The sequence below is a fragment of the Diceros bicornis genome, chromosome 3 (assembly GCF_020826845.1).
Source record: "Diceros bicornis minor isolate mBicDic1 chromosome 3, mDicBic1.mat.cur, whole genome shotgun sequence".
Taxonomy (NCBI): domain Eukaryota; kingdom Metazoa; phylum Chordata; class Mammalia; order Perissodactyla; family Rhinocerotidae; genus Diceros; species Diceros bicornis.
The window spans coordinates 58,707,429-58,726,247 of record NC_080742.1 but is presented as its reverse complement, the minus strand read 5'-3'; the positions used below and the strand labels follow the sequence as shown (position 1 = coordinate 58,726,247).

General features: G+C 36.2%; 1 protein-coding gene across 1 annotated transcript in view; it reads left to right on the top strand.

Annotated features, from left to right (window-relative positions):
• TBX20 (T-box transcription factor 20) overlaps nucleotides 1-18,108 on the top strand; it is a 51,242-nt gene extending 33,134 nt beyond the window's left edge. Inside the window, exons 7-8 of the mRNA XM_058528124.1 lie at nucleotides 16,317-16,429; nucleotides 17,709-18,108. Coding sequence (XP_058384107.1) covers nucleotides 16,317-16,429; nucleotides 17,709-18,049 — 454 coding nt within the window. The 3' untranslated portion in view covers nucleotides 18,050-18,108. The remainder of the gene's footprint in view (nucleotides 1-16,316; nucleotides 16,430-17,708) is intronic.
• Nucleotides 18,109-18,819: the final 711 nt, after the last annotated feature.

Here is an 18,819-nt window from a genome sequence, read left to right as displayed (position 1 = left end):
GGAGATAGCCTTGGAAAGGGAGTTTTAACTTTGCATTGATTAGGCTACCCTGTCTGCCTGCCTCAGCAGCTAGAAATCAGCTGCTCCCTCCCCCACCCCCCATGCCCAGCAAAGCAACCTCATGGCCCTCCTCCAGAGCCAGTCATGGTCATGGCCCACACCCTACAGTGGACCAAAAACACCATGTGCTAGCTGAGAGTGCTGCTGAGGGATTCCTTCCTCCTAGCCTCCTGCAGCATGAGAATCTGCTCTCTATCAACTGCTCAAAGATCTGCCTTTATCATTAGTCTCTGCTGCTCCACGGTGGGGTTTAGGTGAAGCTCTGACAGAGGCCTTTTCCTTTATTTCCCTCCCCACGTAGCTTTCCTCCTTGTACACTGACGAATGGCATGCTGGGTGATGCTTCACTCACTCCTTTCCTGTTTGTGGCTAAAATATCCAAGTAGGTAGTTGGCACTCTCTCTAATTTCTTGAGTTCCCCTTGTTTTCTCAGTCATGTCAGTGGGGCAGAGAATTAAATACATTGGTTTATCTCACCATATTGTTTAGGATTCATACCAAGAGTCTCTAAAAATTATGTTTAAATCTCCTGGCATTGAATAAAACTTTCAAACACATGAAATTTGGACACACGCCCAGTGGGAATCAGGCCTTTTTGCTCAGAGCTCAAAGACACTCTATTAGTTTAGATGAGGAAGGAAACTTCAGGAAAGAAAGTTGTAAATCTAATATTCTGGGAATTTATAGAAGTTTTATCTACATCAAGCTATGGAGCAGCAAGCATTCTGGCAGATTTGCTAAAGAGGTTCACAGTTTTTTAATAATTTCTAGGTCTTTCATAATGACTTATGGTGCTAGAAAGAAAGAAGTATTTGGTTCTAACACAGCTTTAAGCTGGCTTGTGGAGTTTCTGAGGGAGTAAGGTTTTCATTAGGAGTGGTGCTGGGTCAGTGGGGCCCATCTCTGATCAGGTAAATAGCTTAGAGCAGGGGTTGGCAAACTACTGTCTGACACCTGTTTGGTACAGCCCACAAGCTAAGAATGGTCTTTACATTTTTAAATGACTGAAAAAATTATAAAAATAGTATTTTGTGACTTGCAAAAATAATATGAAATAAATTTTGTTGTCTATAAATAAAGTTTTATTAGAGCACAGTCACTTTTTTTTCAGTTTACGTACTGTATGTGGCTGCTTTCACACTACAGTGACAGAGCTGAGGATATCTGACAGAGACCATAAGGCCTGCAAAGCTTAAAATATTTACTGTCTGGCCTTTACAGAAAAAGTTTGCTGATCCCTGGCTTAGAGCGTTAAGGGGCTGTGGAAATCTTGGCAGCAAGGAAAACTCCTACTCAGAAGTTTTAGCTCCTAAGGATGATTTTTCCTCTTTCTGGATTAAAATGAAGAAACTCAGAATTTCATTTTGAGGCCCGTGTGGTGATGCTAGTTGACAAAGGTGGCGAGATTTGATCTCTGCCAGCACTTTATTCTTCTTGTCTTTACAGTGTTAGTTGAGACATGCTCTTAGGGTCATTTTAACACCTGTAGTTCAAGCCAGAAGAAAGATATAAGAGGAGGATTACAAAATAACAACTTGGAGATGCACACTTTTTAAGATTCTCTGTAGATTTCAATTATCTATTATTTCTGTTCATCTTCTAATCTTGTGCCTCAGCTCTTATGAATAATTGAAATATAGGTTATAATTTTTTTTCTCTTTCAGAATCTTAGAAATTTGCAGGGCCTTTAGAGATCAGTATAAAAGGCATTTGCGAAAGTAGGCATTAGAAAGACTCCTAAAACATTATCCAGTTTACTATTAAGGAATGAGAAAATACTTTTTTAAATATTTCTCAGATTTGCATTTTAAAATGGCAAAATAATATATTTGAAATGGGTAAGAATCAAGTACTCAAACTTTAAATGAGTAAAACATGAGCCACCCGCTCTCAGAATCCCCCTCTCCAGAGGCAGTCTCTGCTGTCAGTTTGAAGGGTGTGTGTGTGTGTAAGTGTGCGTGCTTTAAAGATAAAATCCAGCATGAGTTCATACTAAGACTTTCCATTTAAATTCAGGACGTTAAGGTTTTTACCCAACTTCTTTGGCCTTACACCTGTATCTCTTTTCTCTCATGCTGAGATGCTAGTGCTCAGTAACACTGGGAATGATAAAATATTCCGTCATTACTCATTTGCTTTCCATCACAGTTTACAGGTGCACAGCAATCTCAGAAAATGCACATCAACATACCTCCAACCATGTGGCAACTAAAAATAGTTAGAAATCTTTTTGTGGTTCTTTTTATCTTTAGCGTAGATTCTACTAAAGATTCTACTAGAGTGTTTGTTTTTTGTTTTTTTTCCTGATTTTACTACGAGTGTTTTAAAGTCACTTGGAATCATTCTCTGTGTTGTTATGCACCTAACCCAATGATATGCAGTTAGGTTCATTTGTTTTATTGTACTTCCTATTTTTTGGAATTTAAAAAATATATAATTTTCTTACATGATTATTTAATAAATGATTTACATGGTTTCAAGACAAATCTACAGAACATGGCTTATTCAGAGGAGTCAAGGTTCTATCCCTATCCCTTCTGCCCTATTTCTTCCCTTTCCTGTAGATAACCATTAAAAAAGAAGTATTGTTTATCTTTCCATTGTGTTTTTTAATATAAGCAGATACACGTTTATATATTACTCTACACATTTTTCACCTTGCTTTTTTCACATAACCATGTACATGAATATATTATGTGTATGTACATCTGTACTATGAGTACATAATATGTATGTAATATATATTAATATGTTTGAGTTCAGTTGTATCATATTGTTTTGATATATTTAAATATATATACAAGTCTTTTCTATAAGTAATCTTTTACTCTGGACTATTTTATCAGCAGCCTTTTTTTGTGTACTATTTTTTTGGTAACTAACAAGGTTCATACTCCTGTTCTAATATTTTCCTTTACATTAATATCTTTTAAAAACTCCTACTCCCCCCTTTCTAATTTTCTATAGGTTGCCTAGTATGAACAATATTGACATTAACTAGTAACAACCTTTTTCTTCCCCCTACTTTCCCTCTTTTTAAGCATCCAATGTGAAGTAATATCCCTTTAATCGCAGTTAATAAATATAATCAACAACTTTATTTTACTTATCTTCTGTCCCCACTCTCCCCCCACTTTTGGGAACTGTGCTTCATCTACCTTGTCAGAGTACATAGTCATTACATACTCTAGTCTTTCTTATCACCGTGGTTTAGTCTTAGTTCTACAAGTAAATATATATTTAATGCCCGCTAACATATCTTATGTCAGTGTCTGTACAGTTGTTTTGGTTGTCTGAAGCTCATTCTCTGCTAGATTCCTCAAGAAAGGGTCGTGGGACCAATAGTCCTTGTCTTTTGCATGAACTTGACAGTTTGTGGCCTTTATTTGCAAAAATCAGTTTGACTTGATATACGATTCTTGCCTCCCATTTTCTTTCCTGCCGTCTCTTAAACACATTGTTACTTCATTGCCTCCTGGAATAAAGTGTGGCTGTCAAACTCTGATGACAATCTAATGTTCTTTCCCATTTAAGTGACTTAGTCTTTTTTCTGGAGTGACCAAAAGATTTCCTTCTTTTTCCTTTGTTCTTATTGTCCCCAAGGAAAGGGCAGAGGGGCATCCCCAGTTCCCAGAGGAGGATTATCTGGACTTGTTGCCTCCCTGTTTCTTTCACTCATAGATGGTGTGAAGCAACAGAGAGAAGGTGGCATCAATTCTCTGCCACGTTACTCATGTGCTCCTCTTGTACCTCACGCTTCCTTATAATGAGTAGTCCTTGGAGCACAACCCAAGACTCTCTCTACACTAAATTCTAGTGAGCTTCCCAAAAGCTGTGCTGATAACTTTAGAGGCAGAGAGGAGGAAATTCCTGGGTGGATTGAAATGTGAGGATTATGTGGATTTCCCTTCTCTACATCATGGGTCCCATCCCGACAGCTGGCACTTACACCATTTCGGTGGACTCAGCAGGAGAGCTGAGTGGATGTCCTGCTCAGTACTCTCTCCAGATGTCCTATAGGAGAGGCATTTCTTTAAAAATCCTCCTCTACCTTTGAATTTTAGACATATTAGTCACTTTTTTCTTAAGGTTTGGTCCAGAATGAGACTTTCTGCAGGATACTTTTGTGCACTTAGTTCATCTCTCCTCTCTATCTTCACCTTCCCCTGCTTAGGATATCTGCTGGTATCTGGGCTTTCTTTTAAGCATTCTGGCTAGCTTTGGAAAAAAGAAAACTCTGATATTCAGGGCTCCTGAAGAAGTCATGCATGTCGTGAACTGATTAATCAACTTTAATAGTTATTCCCCAAATAGCCAACAACATAAGTTCTCATACCACTCTTATATCCTATCTTTAGAAGAAAACCGGTAGTATAGATTTAGGCAAAGGAGGGAAATATATATATTGAGGAGGGAACTGTACTGGCTGAGAAAATAAATAGATTAAACATCAGCCTAGTGCATAGTGAAATGGTTATGGCTCATAACTTACTTTGCTAATTCTCTTAATCTTTCATAAATACAACTATATTTGAGTGTAATGGAGACTCTTACAAAGTAGGTTTTGCAGTGTCTGTAATAAAGTAAAAGTGAAATATAATTTCAATGAAGTCTGCTAAAAACAACAACAACCCTGGATGTTAAGGGCGGCCACTATATGAGAGAGAAGATACTCGAAAGTAAAAATACTAAAGATAGCAAATGGCAAAAGCTAATGACAGTAGTCTCTGCCCTTTGGATCTACCCCTGCTCCCAGTGACCCACAGTGTTCCCCTGAGAGCCACATTCTGTAACAGGAGCCACAGAGTAGGCCAGGGCGTCTGAGATCGGGGAGGACAGAGGACATGTGCATCACTTCTGCTTGGACGGACAGGCCCCAGGAATATGATGTTGCTCAGAATGAAGAGACAGAAATCAAGGAGTGTAAAATTGAATTTTATCTCTGGGATTATTGAGCAACATATAATATCCAAATCTTGTATAAATGAAAATAACTTTATTTTTTAATTATTGGTATATAGTTTATTCTTAAATACAGATTAAACCATAAGAAAAATATTTTTAATTATATTATGCATACTAAAGTGTGCCCTGACATTTTGTGTTTAAACTTCTAAAAGAAATTTAAACTTAGCCTTGCAGGAAGCATTTCTTTTGAGGCTGGGATGATTTGGGGAGCCATCCAATTTATCTCTGTCATTATACCAATGAGGCAACGAGGGCCCAGAGAGTGCAAGTGATTTGGCCAGGTTATATAATTAGTTAATAGAAGATTTGGGGTTAGAACCCAGGGTTCTTTGCAGCTAGTATTGGACTTTTTCAAAAAGCTATTTTTAATTTTTACTTTTGTTTATAAATTTATGGATTCATAAACCGTTAGAGTCATAATGAATCTCAGAGATCATTTAATCCAGCCCACCAGTAAATCAAAGCCTAGATACAGATAAGGAATCTGATTGCACAGCTTCTTAGGAAAAAAACTTTTTTTTTTTTTTTAATCTCCAATGAAGATAGACTTAGCATAAGCATCTGCATACATAAAATGAAAGCAATTTTGTTTGGTAACTGGATTAAAGTCTGTTTTTAAATAAGATCTATTAATTTAATAAATTAAAATAGTCTGTTGACAACAACCACAAAAAGGAAGAGATAGCTTTTAACAGAACTAATTTTTTTTTTTTAATAAACTGAGGATAACATGTCTTTTTTTTTTTTTTGCTGGGAAAGATTTGCCCCTAGCTAACATCTGTTGCCAATCTTCCTCTCTCTCTTTTTTTTTTCCCTCCCCAAAGGCCCAGTACATAGTTGTATATTCTAGTTGTAAGTCCTTCTAATTCTCCTATGTGAGCCGCTGCCATAGCATGGCTACTGACAGATGAGTGGTGTAGGTCCATGCTCAGTAACTGAACCTGGGCTGCCAGAGTGGAACGTGCCAAATTTTAACTGCTAGGCCATCAGAGCTGGCTGAGAACTAAATTTTTTTCAAATTATAGAAGTAGTCACCAGAAAATTCCTTTAACTAGCAAGCTGTGTTGCTGCACTTAAAATGTTACTCACTGATCCACAGCTTCTAAGAGGAAGCATTTATTTTACAAAACGGTGTCAAATAAACCAGCGAGTCTGACACAGTAGCAAAGTTATTCACAATTGACTTATAGTTGTAAATTGTCCTCCTCCTTTTTTTCTTGCTTTGTCTTTCTGTCTCTGGATGAAGGATATTTGTTCCCTGACTCACAATTTACTCAAGTTTATTTAGACTTTTAGGACTTTTCTTCTTGTTGTCACAGCCATAAGACTTAGGAAACTAAACATAATAGGTTTAGTTTTTTTTACCCAGTGGTATAGTTTACTTACTTAAGTTGCTAATGATAATATAAAACTAGAAATGTATATTACTACTAAAAAGAGAAATCAGTAGGATTAAGTCAAATAAATAAAAATAAACTAAAGCCTAAAAGCTTTTCAAAAGATTAGAGTTATTTTGTTTTTCCAAAATGGATTGCATAAGATATTTCAGTTCTCAAATTAAAATTAATGATTTATAATACATCTCAAATTGTATTATCTAAAGTTTTCATTTATTAAGTAGTTTGTGGAAGCTACAAATATTGATATATTGTCTTCCAGTAATTTATAACATGATCTGCATAAATCTTTAGAAAAATATTGTGCAAGGAGTTATTTACAAAGGCCCAGTGAGACATGATGTAAACATGAGCAAATTGATGAGCAAGAATAACTTTAAATATTTTGTTTCCTATGAATTAGATTTGATTTTAATGGACTTGACATTTTCTCCCTGACACAGTTTTTTCCAGGTCTATATTTAGGAGAGAAAGTTAGAATGTAAATTGAAATACCATTTAATTTTCTCTCTGACACATATATATAGGATGGTTTAAATGAAGCATGGCAAGTTATAGCAACTGAAAGTCTCAATTTCATCTAAAATGATTATGATTATGTAACCAGCTTTAGGAACACATGATTTTGATATTCAATAATAACAATAATTTAATTTTGTTATCTATAAACATTTATTGAGCACTTATTGTACACCAGGTACCAATATAAGCTCTATATGTGTATTAATTCATTAAATATTAATAATAACCCTAAGAGATAGATCATATTGATATCCTCATTTCACAGATGAGAAGACTGAGGCATGGAGAATTGAAGTAATTTGCCCACAAGCACAAGTGAAGTGATTTGCCACAATTGGCAAGTGTCAGGGCTAGGATTCGAGCTAAATGGGTTCCAGCAAACATGCTCCTAACCTCTACACGAGGGCAGCGGTCTCCAAGTGTGGCCTCCAGGTCAGCAGCATCAGCATCACCTGGAAACACACTGGAAATCACATTCTCAGGCCATACCTCAGACCTACTGAATCAGAAACTCTATGGTGGGGCCCAACAATTCGTGTTTTGACAAGCCCTCCAGGTAATTCTGATGCACACTGTCTTAGTCTGTTTGGACTGCTGTAACAAAAATGCCATAGACTGAGTGGCTTAAACAACAGACATTTATTTCTCACAGTTCTGGAAGCTGGGAAGTCCAAGATCAAGGTGCTGGTTCATAGACAGCCATCTTCTCACTGTGTCCTCACATGACTGAAAAGCAAAAAGCCAAAGCAAGCTCTCCTGTCTCTTCTAATGAGGGCACTAACCCCATTCCTGAGGGCTCCACTCTCAAGACCTAATTGTCTACCAAAGGCCCCACCTGCTAATACCATCACATTGGGGGTAAACATTTCAACATATGAATTTTGGGGAGACATGGACACTTAGTCCATAACACACACTACAGTTTGAGAACCACTGCCTAGATAAAGAAAGCATTGTTTTCTCCTTGGTTCAGAAGCCAACAGTGTAGTAGTAGAGACAGTCATGCAAACATATAACTGACATCAATCTAGTAAGTGCAGTGAAAGAGGAATATATTAGGTATAGTAGTGGTACAAAGGAGAATGTGAGGGAAAAGGGAAGGTTTTGCTTTTTGAGCATTGAGAAATTTGCACTCTAGTTTCAGAGATAGAGAAAGGGCAATCGGTTCCAATACTGATAGAGTATGTTGGTTTTACTTTTATCCTGAGTGGAACAAATAATTAAAATGACTTCAAATAGTTCTGAACATTTTGGCAGGATCAACATAATCATTGTAGCTACCCTTTAGCTTGCCCACCCTTCTGGCTATGGTTGTACCTTTCACAGTGTATATTGTTCTTGGAATTGGTGGATACATAGTAGTCAGAAAAGATCTTTAAAAGATACTTAAGGTAATGATGTACTCTTTTTGCCTAGAAAAATAACTTAGTGTTAAGTCTTAGAAAGGCCAACCTTTAATAATGGTACCCGTTTTATTTATCTATTAAATCCAGAGTAAGTCTACTAAAACTACTATCTCTTGCTTTGGGATATAACAGAACTGAGCATTAGAAGGCACTGTCATAGCTTTTGATACCTAAATCACTTAACCTGTTAGGTGAATCATCCTTTATTTTTCAGGGTACAGTATTTTAGAAATCCTTGCAATAGGCTTCCAGGCTAAACAGATTCTTTGCACTTTCCATTCTGCTGGAAACAGGGATTAGACATAAAGTAAACAACATGGGCTGTCTACTCTTTGTAACATCTTCGAAGAGATGGTCCTGATATGCACCACTGTTTTCAATCACTTAAAAGGCAATAATTCAATTATGCCATCCTTTATATAAGAACTGCCACTGCTTTCATTTCACTTCCAGGCCTGAGACAAGTAAATCACTTCGATAAAATCCCTTTTTTCTCCATCCTAGAGACTGGAATAAGTAATGATACCAGTGATCTACCGAGGACAAAATGGATATAATGTACTTCTTATAGAAAAGCAAAATATTTCACAAGGCAGTGATTCATTGTGTTATCTGGAAAATGATTTTTCTTGTGTGTGTATGTGTAAGATGTTTAAATGATTTTATATAAGGGTACTTTTAGAGAGGCAAATCCTATACTCTGCTTTTGAACTTAAATGCGTGGATTGAGCAGCTTATGTGCATAGGATGGGAAGAAGAATACACCTTAGAAATATACCATCCATAATTTGGGCCCATTGATAGTCATTCCTTTATGAATTATACAAAGAGAAAATATTTTCTAGGGCATTTGAAGCCAGTTCCTTCCTAATGTGAAAATAACCACCTAATTCTTTTCTAAGTTCATTTTAAATATTAGCAGTATGCCACATGGCTCAGACTAAAAGGATATCAACTTGAATGTATGTTATAGTTGTCATTGTATTAAGGTTTGCTCAGTTCACTTGACTTACTTCTTAATGACCCAGGCTACCCAAAAAGACAGTCACTCTCTAATACTGTAGTGAATTAAGTCCTTGAGTAAGTGACATCAGCTGTTAAGGCTACAGGGGTCCAACATTACCAGAGTGTGGGCATATAAAGATTAAAATATATGGCAGTTGGCAAATTGATTAAGTAGGGTCCATGTCATGCCAAATTATCCTTCCCATTAACTTTTGCATTTAATATATTTACTGGTACCTCTTAGTAAATGATAAAATATTTTAATTTCAACAAGTCTAACTCAAGGGATTCAACAAGTCTATTCAAGGGATTTTTAAAAATAAGTTACACTTTTAAATGAATGATACAGATGCACTAATGCTTAATATTTTATCTTTTTTTATAGATATAATTTATAATAGAACTGCAAATAACAACCTAGTCAAGTTCTCTGCTGACTTTAGCATTCAATTTATGAGAAAAATTCTCTTGTTTGGATCACATTACTCTGAATTAAGATTATTCAGATGGGTAGAATAAATTGGAGAAAAATATAATCTAAGAGAATAAAATATTTTCACCTGCTCTAGATACACTTTTCTAAAGCACTAATATTTACTGAGTAGCTCCTGTGTGCCAGACACTATTTTGGGCAATTCAAATGCCTTATCTCATTTAATCCTCATAGTTAACAGTTATCACTATTCCCTGCTTTATTTTTATTTTTCCACAGCACTATCATGATCATCTAATATGCTACACATTTTTCTTATTGTCTCTCTCTTCCTTCTAACCTCCTCCTCCATTAGGCAGAGATTTTTATGTTTTATTTCTGCTTTCCCCACAATTCCTACAATAGTGCCTATTCATAACAGGTACTCAATAAATAAATGTTTTTTTTTTTTTTGATGAATGAATGGCCCTGTGAGGCAGGTATTATGCTCCCCAATTTACAGATGAAGAGAGGTTAAGAAAGTAACAAAACTAGAATGTGAAAATGGTTCTAGGTGGTCTACCTTCTTATCTCTCCATTAGTCCATTTGATGAATGACTTTAAAGCCCATGATATTTCCAATATACCACACTGCCTCCAATGCATTTACTACATTGATATAAAAATCAGCATGAAAATGACAATTTTTATCAATTCATTATAGTAAGTTCCCAAAGTATCATTGTTAGATCAGCAGTTATTTTCTTTTTGTTCTTTGGTAGGTTATCATTTCTAATGAAATTTTATAATTTGTGATTAATTTTGAATAAACAATATGTCCAAAGTTCAAATGGCACAGAGGAGTATATGGTGAAAGTATCCATCACAGACCTCTTCTCCATTCCTAAACTTGCCTGCCCATTGGAATCACCTGGGGAGCTTTAACAATTACTGAAGCCTGTGTCTCACTCCCAGAGATTATATTTTACTTGGTCAGTGGGTGTGGCCTAGGTTTGGGAATTTTTAGAAGATTCCCAGGAGGGACTTTGCTTCAGGTAAAGATAAAGCAACAAGGATCAAGTATACCCTCTTGCCTTAAATAACTAAGAAACACAAAATATATGAAACAATGTTTTTTATCACATTGGACACCAGGAAGCAAAAGACAATAATCCCCAAGGGATGGGAGACAAATGAGGTGAGCCCTATGACAGCCCCAGCTTATAGTCTGAGAGAGTATCTAGGCCATGGCACAGGGAGGGTACAGGCAGAGCCTAGCTGACTCCCTGAGTTGACAATCAGAGCTGAGAGTTTGATGAGACCAAAACAGTGAGAATCCACAGGACAAACTACAGGAGAGGAGAACTCTGAAGATCTGCAGAGGGTAGCTCTTGAGTGTTCAGCTGAGACCTGGTTAGCACATGCATGTGAGGAAACTACCAGAGGCTGGGGAAAAAGTAGACAGGAAATGAGTAAAGATGCAGAAGATATGAACAACACTGTCCATCAACTTGACCCAATTGACATTTATAAAACACTCTATCCAACATCAGCAGAATATACTTTCTTTCAAGTACACACAGAACATTTACTAAGATAGACCATACTCTGTGCCACAAAACAAGTCCCAATAAATTTAAAGGCATTCAAGTCATACAGAGTATGTTCTCTGACCACAATGGAATTGTATTAAAAAGCAATAACAGGAAGATATCTGAAAAATTCCCAAATATTTGGAAACTAAATAACATATGTCTAAATAACCCATGGAGCAAGGAAGATACCAAAAAGGAAATTAGAAAATATTTTTGACTGAATTAAAGTGAAATTAAAACATATAAAAACTTGTAGCACGCTGCTAAAACATTACTTAGGGGAAATTGGTAGTGCTATATCCCTGCTTTAGAAATGAAGAAAGGTCTCAAATCAGTGACCTCAGCTTCCATCTCAAGAAACTAGGAAAAGAGCAAATTAAACCCGAAGTAAGTAGAAGAAAGGAAATAATAAACATCAGAGTAGAAATCAATGGAATAGCAAACAGGAAAACAATAGAGAAAATTAGTGGGACCAAAAGCAGAGAAGATTAATAAAAATGACAAATCTCTAGCTAAACTTGATCAGGAAAAAGGGAGAAGAAACACAAATTACCATTATCAGGAATGAAACAAGTAATATCACTACAGATTCTACATATACTAAAAGGAAGGATAATAAAGCAATATTATGAACACTTATGCTTATAATTTCAAGAATTTAGATGAAATAAACAAATTCCTCAAAGACGTAAACTACCAAAGCTCATTCAAGAAAAAATAGATAATCTGATACCTTTTAATTTGTAGTTACAAACCTTTCCACAAAGAAAACTCCAGGCCCAGATGGCTTCACTGGTGAATTGTACCAAACATTTAAGGAAGAAATAATAACAATTCTACCCAAACTCTTTTAGAAAATTAAAAAGGAGGGAATACTTCCCAACTAATTCTATGAGATCAGCATTACCATGATACTAAAACTAGAGAAGACATTACACAAAAGAAAACTATAGACCAACATCCCTCATGAATATAGATGGAAAATTTTAAACAAAATTTTAGGAAATTTAATGCAAAAAAAAAGGATAGTATTTCATGACTAGGGTTTAGCTCAGGAATGCAAGGTTGGTTTAACAGTTGCAACTTAATATAATTGACCATGTTAACAAACTAAAAAATAAAAATATGATCATTTCAATAGATACAGAAAGAGCATTTAACAAAATTCAACTTTAAAAACTCTCAGAAAACTAGGATGAGAAGGGAACCCCTTCAGTCTGATAAAGGGCATCTACAAAAAAATCCTAGAGATATATTATGTCTAATGATGAGAGACTAAATGCTGTTTCTAAGATAAAGAACAAGTCATGGATGTCCACTCTTACCACTGTTAATTCAACATTTAACAAATAGTTCTAGCATTGCAATAAGTCCAGAAAAATAAATAAAAGTTATCATGATTGGAAAGACATAAGTAAAACTAACTCTGTTCATAGACATCTTGATTATCTATGTAGAAAATCCAAAAAGCTACCAGAAAAAATAAATATGTTTAGCAAGGTCACCAGATACAAGATCAATATACAAAAATAAATTGTATTTCTATGTACTAGCAATGAACAATCAGAAATTGAAATTAAAAAGCAATACTTACTATAACATGAAATATTTAGGGATAAATCTGGCAAAAGATGTATAAGACCCATACACTTAAAACTACAAAAACGTTGCTGAGAGAAATTAAACAGGACTCAATTAAATGGAGGGATATACTGGTTCAAGGGTTGAAAGAAGATGTCAGTTCTCCACAAATTGATCTACTGATTTAATACTATCCTGATCAAAATACCAGTAGGCTTTTTTGTAGAAATTGACAAAGTAATTCTAAATTTCATGTGGAAATGCAAAAGAACTAGAATAGCCAAAACAACTTTGAAAAAGAAAAATAAAATGAGGTACTAACACTACCTAATTTCAAAACTTTTATGCAACTACAGTAATCAAGACAATATGATTTTGGTGTCAAGATCAACTAATAGATCAATAGGAAAGAATACAGAATCTAGAAGTAGGCCCACACATATATGGGCAATTGATTTTTGACAAAGATGCAATAATAATTCAGTCGAAATGGAGTAGTCTTCTCAATAAATAGTGCTGGAATAACTGGATATCCAATAGCAAAAAATGTACATCAATCCATTCCTCATAACATATACAAAATTAACTCAAGATGAATCATAGACCTAAATGTAAAACCTAAACGATAAAACTTCTAGAAAAAGTTTTAGGAGAAAACTTTTGTGGTCCTGGGGTAGGCAAAGATTTTTAGATATGACATCAAAAGCACAATCCATAAAATTACAAATAGATAAATTGGACTTCATCAAAATTAAAAACTTCTGCTTTTTAAAAGACACTGTTAAGAGAATGAAAAGATAAGCCACAGACCAGGAGAAAATATTTGTAAATCACATGTCTGATAAGGACCAGTGTCCAGAGTATAAAAAGAAATCTCAAAACTCAGTAATAAAGCAAACTACTTTTAAAAATGAACAAAATATTTGAACAGTTTACCAAAGTAGATATATAGAAGCAAATAAGCATATAAAAAGATGCTCAACATCTTAGTCATTAGGGAAATGAAAATTAAAACTATGATGAGATACCAGTACATGTATATTAGAATAGCTAAAATTAAAAAGATTGACCATACCACGTGTTGGCAAGAATGTGGAGGAACAGGAACTGTCATACACTGCTGGTGGGAATGCTAAATGGTACAACTGCTTTGGAAAATCATATGGCAGTTTCTTTAAAAATTAAACACACATCTACTATACAATCCAGTTATTCCACTCCTAGGAATTTTTCTAAGAGAAGTGAAAGCATATGTCTATTTTTTAAAAAGTATACATAAATATGTGTAGCAGTGTCACGTGTAACAGTCAAAAACTGGAAACAAGGCAAATGTCCATCAGTAAGCGAATAGACAAACTATAGTATATCCGTACAGTAGAATGCTACTCAGAATAAGGAAGAATAAACTAGAGATAGATGCTTCAACATGATGAATCTCAAAAGAATTATGCTGAGTGAAAGAAGCCAGATAATAAAGAATATATAAGATATAATTTCATTTCTATAAAATTTTAGTAAATGCAAACTAATCAGTAGGGACAGAAATCACACTAGTGGTTTCGTTGAGAAAGTTTGTTGCGATGGGGACCAGGAAGCATGAGGGGCATGAGGAAATTTGTAGAGGTGGTAGGTATGTTATCTTACTTATGGTGATGGTATCACCAGTTACAGCAGCCCAAACTGATCAAATTGTACATTTTAACTATGTGCCACTCACTTACTGTATGGTAATTATACCTCAATATAGTTGTGTTTTTTTAAAAAAAGATTCTCCAGGTGATTCAAATGTATAGACAAGTTTGGGAATCATTGTTCCAATCCCTCAGGTTTCTGGTTCCACTCTACAGAGGCAACCTATTCTAGGCAGTTTCTTGTTCTGGGAACTGGCACATTCTGGAAATATGCATATACAGGCATATATGTACATACAGTCCTTGTTTTAAATTCACAAATGGTAGCATCTTTATACACTATTCAGTACTTAACTTTTTTCACTTACTGTATCTTGGAGATCATTCCTTATCAATAAATATGGACTGGTCTCATTTTTCAAAACAGCCTATATGTTAATCTATTGGATCTAAATTTTGTCTGATCCCAATAATTTTGACTACATGAGGTGGTACTTAATGCTTATAAAACCTTTTGGGAACAAAGATGTAACTTGAATAGCTGCTAGAATTAACTTTTCTTTTAGGCATACCCTTAAGTCCTCATTTGCATGCTATATAATATGACAAAATGCTTTCATCTATGTGAATGTACAAGCTCTCTAGAACACCAAATTCACTATGAATTAGTATTTTTTTTCACTGGTAAAGTCCATATATCTATGTGAAATGTTGACAAGTGTTACATTTTGAAAAGTTATCATGACATTTTATTTGCTTTCCTTGTCCTCCCAATATGAAATTTGGTGTTTGGTTTGTCCTTCATTCCTCACAAATTTTTTTAACCCTTTTTTCCCCTTTAGTGGTTAATTCGGCATTGGTCTTTAGGCCACAGCTGTTCTGGAGATGTATACTGTGTAAGCTAACCTGTTACCAACTTGCACATTTGGCAAAAAAAGTTATTTGGCTAAACTCTTGCTGGCTTCTTTTTTTTAATAGCAGGAGGTCCCATTGGCCAATACTAGAATAATTTTTGTTTTTAAAGTTAGCCGCAGTCTTTAGTTTTTAGGTTGTGTTGCAAGAGAAAGACCATCTACAAAGACAATGGCCCAATTTATTTGGGGGCTTAAATTCCCTAATGGCCATTTATGTTTCCTTCACAAGTTTTCTATAATTTTCGGTCTTAAAGCAACAAGAATCTCAAAGTGTCCATTATCCAAGCTACCCATATTGTCATATAGTCTATGCACTTACTAGGTTTATTAGTGAACATTGAGTCTTTTTATGACTAATGATATTTCGAACATTTTGCCAACATTTCATCAGATGTTGAATCAACAGTTTGTATCAGTTGAGCATTGCTTTGTATTCATTAGCTGATGAATCCGAAGATTCATTGCATCTTCTCATAGTTAAGTCACACACTCATTTTTCACATCATTAAACTCCATATTCCTATGGTCAGATGTCATAGCTCCTTGTTCACCTCTTTGTTCCTCATTTTTCAGGATTTCAGGGGATTGTCCCCATTCTATCCACTTACGTTTGCTTGTATTTGTATGTCTGAGGTCATGTTTCTGAGGAGTCTACAATAGAATAGATGTACATATTTTGAATGTCATCTTTCCCTGAAGTGGTCATCTTTTGGCTGAGAAAATGGTTTTACTGACTAGTAAATTATCTTTTATCTTTTACACCCCTCTCCATCTCTGACTACTTAACTTTTCAGTTTACTCAGGATGTGTTGCTCTCTAACCTAGGGAAAGTGTGGAGAGCCTGATTCAAAAGCATTCCTATGCCCGCTCACCCATCCGCACCTATGGAGGAGAAGAGGATGTGCTGGGGGATGAGGTTCAGACAACACAAAATCGAGGTAAGACAGCTTCCGGGCAATGCCACTCTTGGGAGCAAGAGCACCTAAAGAAGAATGAAGGCAGGCAGGTGATGAGACTTCTAGTCCTCAGAGTACCGATTGTCCCCAAAGTATTTTAGGAGCCTCTTCAGGAAGGGACAGCCCCTGAGGCTGATTTTCACACAGTTCATTATTTTGCCTTTGAGTCTTAAGTGATTATGCTGCCTGAAGGTTTCTTGGGGTTTGTTTTCTAGTAAAAGGACATCAAACCTCTGAGTCAGGGCTCAGGAGTTACTTGTCTGTGATCTACTACCAAAGAGCTGTTGGACTTTGGGGGCAGTTCAAAGACATTGAGGTCTTTCTGATCCTCAATTTTATAATCTGAAAATCAGGGAATATATCTGTTTCTCTTCTATCAGGGATATCTGATTAGGATCAATGACTAAAATGGGAACACTTTTACCAAGAAGATTCTCCTAGTGAAGGGCATTACGTGGAGGTGGTGACCCCAGTGGTGAGAACATGGGAGTACAGAAAAGTTCATCTGTCGCAAAGGCTCAGGGAGGAGCCCTCTGCACCTGGGAGTCCAGAGAAAAGAGACCAGAGGGTGCCCAGCCCTGGGCACAAGGATGTTCCCATGGGGAGAGAGCCCTTTGTCATATTTTTATGCCCATAATATGGAATAGCATAATCAGTCAAAACATAGGACATCTTATAACTAAATTCAAATGAGCTACTAGTAATTATACAATTGGAAAGTTCAATGTCAACTCTTATTTAAACTTCTGGATGCTGTTATGTAAAAAAAACTTTTGCAACTTGTCAAATATTTAATGAAGAATTATGGAAGCTAAAAAAAAAAGAGAGAAAAGAAAAACAGTCTTGTGGGTTCTCACAATGGCTTTGGAAACCAAATAGCTTTGTTGAGGCTTGTATGTCCAGCCTTCCTTGGGGATGCTGCAGATGTTAGGGCAGATATCTGCTATTTGGAGCTCCCTTAAAGGGAATCAGGTCATTACCTTCAGGCAGGGTACTAGTGTTTTGGCTACTCTCTGGGAGTGTGCAGGCCATCTAGTGAGTTAAGTCTTCTCTATTTAGTAAATTCTCTCTTTCACATGTGGTTTAAATGATATCTTCTTGTCTGGAAAGGTGGATTTGCCTCATGGTTGACATGTTTGTCTTTTTAAATTCCAGATCTGTTATATATTTTTAAAAATAAATTGATCTTTACAGATAATGTAATGCTTGGTTTGCACATTGAAATAGAGTTTCCAGTCTAATGAGTTGTTTTTGCTTTCAGGGTCAGCCTTTACAACATCTGATAATTTGTCTCTCAGCTCCTGGGTATCATCTTCATCCAGTTTTCCTGGATTTCAGCACCCACAGTCCCTGACTGCTCTTGGCACCAGCACAGCATCCATAGCAACACCCATTCCTCACCCCATACAGGGTTCTCTGCCACCATATAGCCGACTTGGGATGCCTCTGACCCCATCAGCCATTGCCAGCTCCATGCAGGGGAGTGGCCCGACATTCCCCTCATTCCACATGCCCCGGTACCATCACTACTTTCAGCAGGGGCCCTATGCTGCTATCCAAGGACTGCGCCATTCCTCTGCTGTGATGACACCATTTGTATGACTCTTCTAAAAACAGGAGGATCCAAATCCAGAATGTGCAAATGGGTATGGAAATATAGGACAGGGTTGGGTGGGTGGGATGTGGGGTGTTGGAGCAGGGGCTCTCCAGGAGACATGGGACCTATTAAAGAGGAGAGTTGGACTCACAATAAAACCTGCCACTGAGGGAATGCACCACGGACCAGGATTCATCTGTAGTTGGGGGACAGCTCTTGGGTTTGAGAGAGAATCAGTGTAAAGTTCTTAGGCAGCCTGAGTCCTGCGACTAACAGGATATCAGTTTACCCAGAAAGTTTAATAATGCAAGGCAGATGAATCTTAAGGTGCATTATTCCTAGTGGTTAAAAATGCTGTGTTGATGCAGTAATGTATAAAATCAACATGTATAGATTTTCTTTCTGCTTTCCACAGGTTAAAAGAATCTTCAAAGAGGCAATACTATATAACATACTGACCATAATGCATAATGACTAACTTCAGTCCATTTTTCCCTGTAGAAAATGAGAGCCAACAGAGAAATATTTGTAGTGCTGTAGCTTAAGCATGTTTAGTTTTCCTTTGTGTTAGTTTGCTGGGGAAGGAGCTGAGATAATGCGAATACATCCTATTTTGTGGATGAATAGGCGGTAATGACTTCACAAAGTTCTTTTTGTAATATCGAAGGGCCAGTACCTGACAAGCTCTTTTTCACAGTCTTGTCTTCTTTCTTTCTAATTCTGTTTCTTGCGATTTCTTGCCATTTATGTACGAAAAATCTTCTGTATACAATTT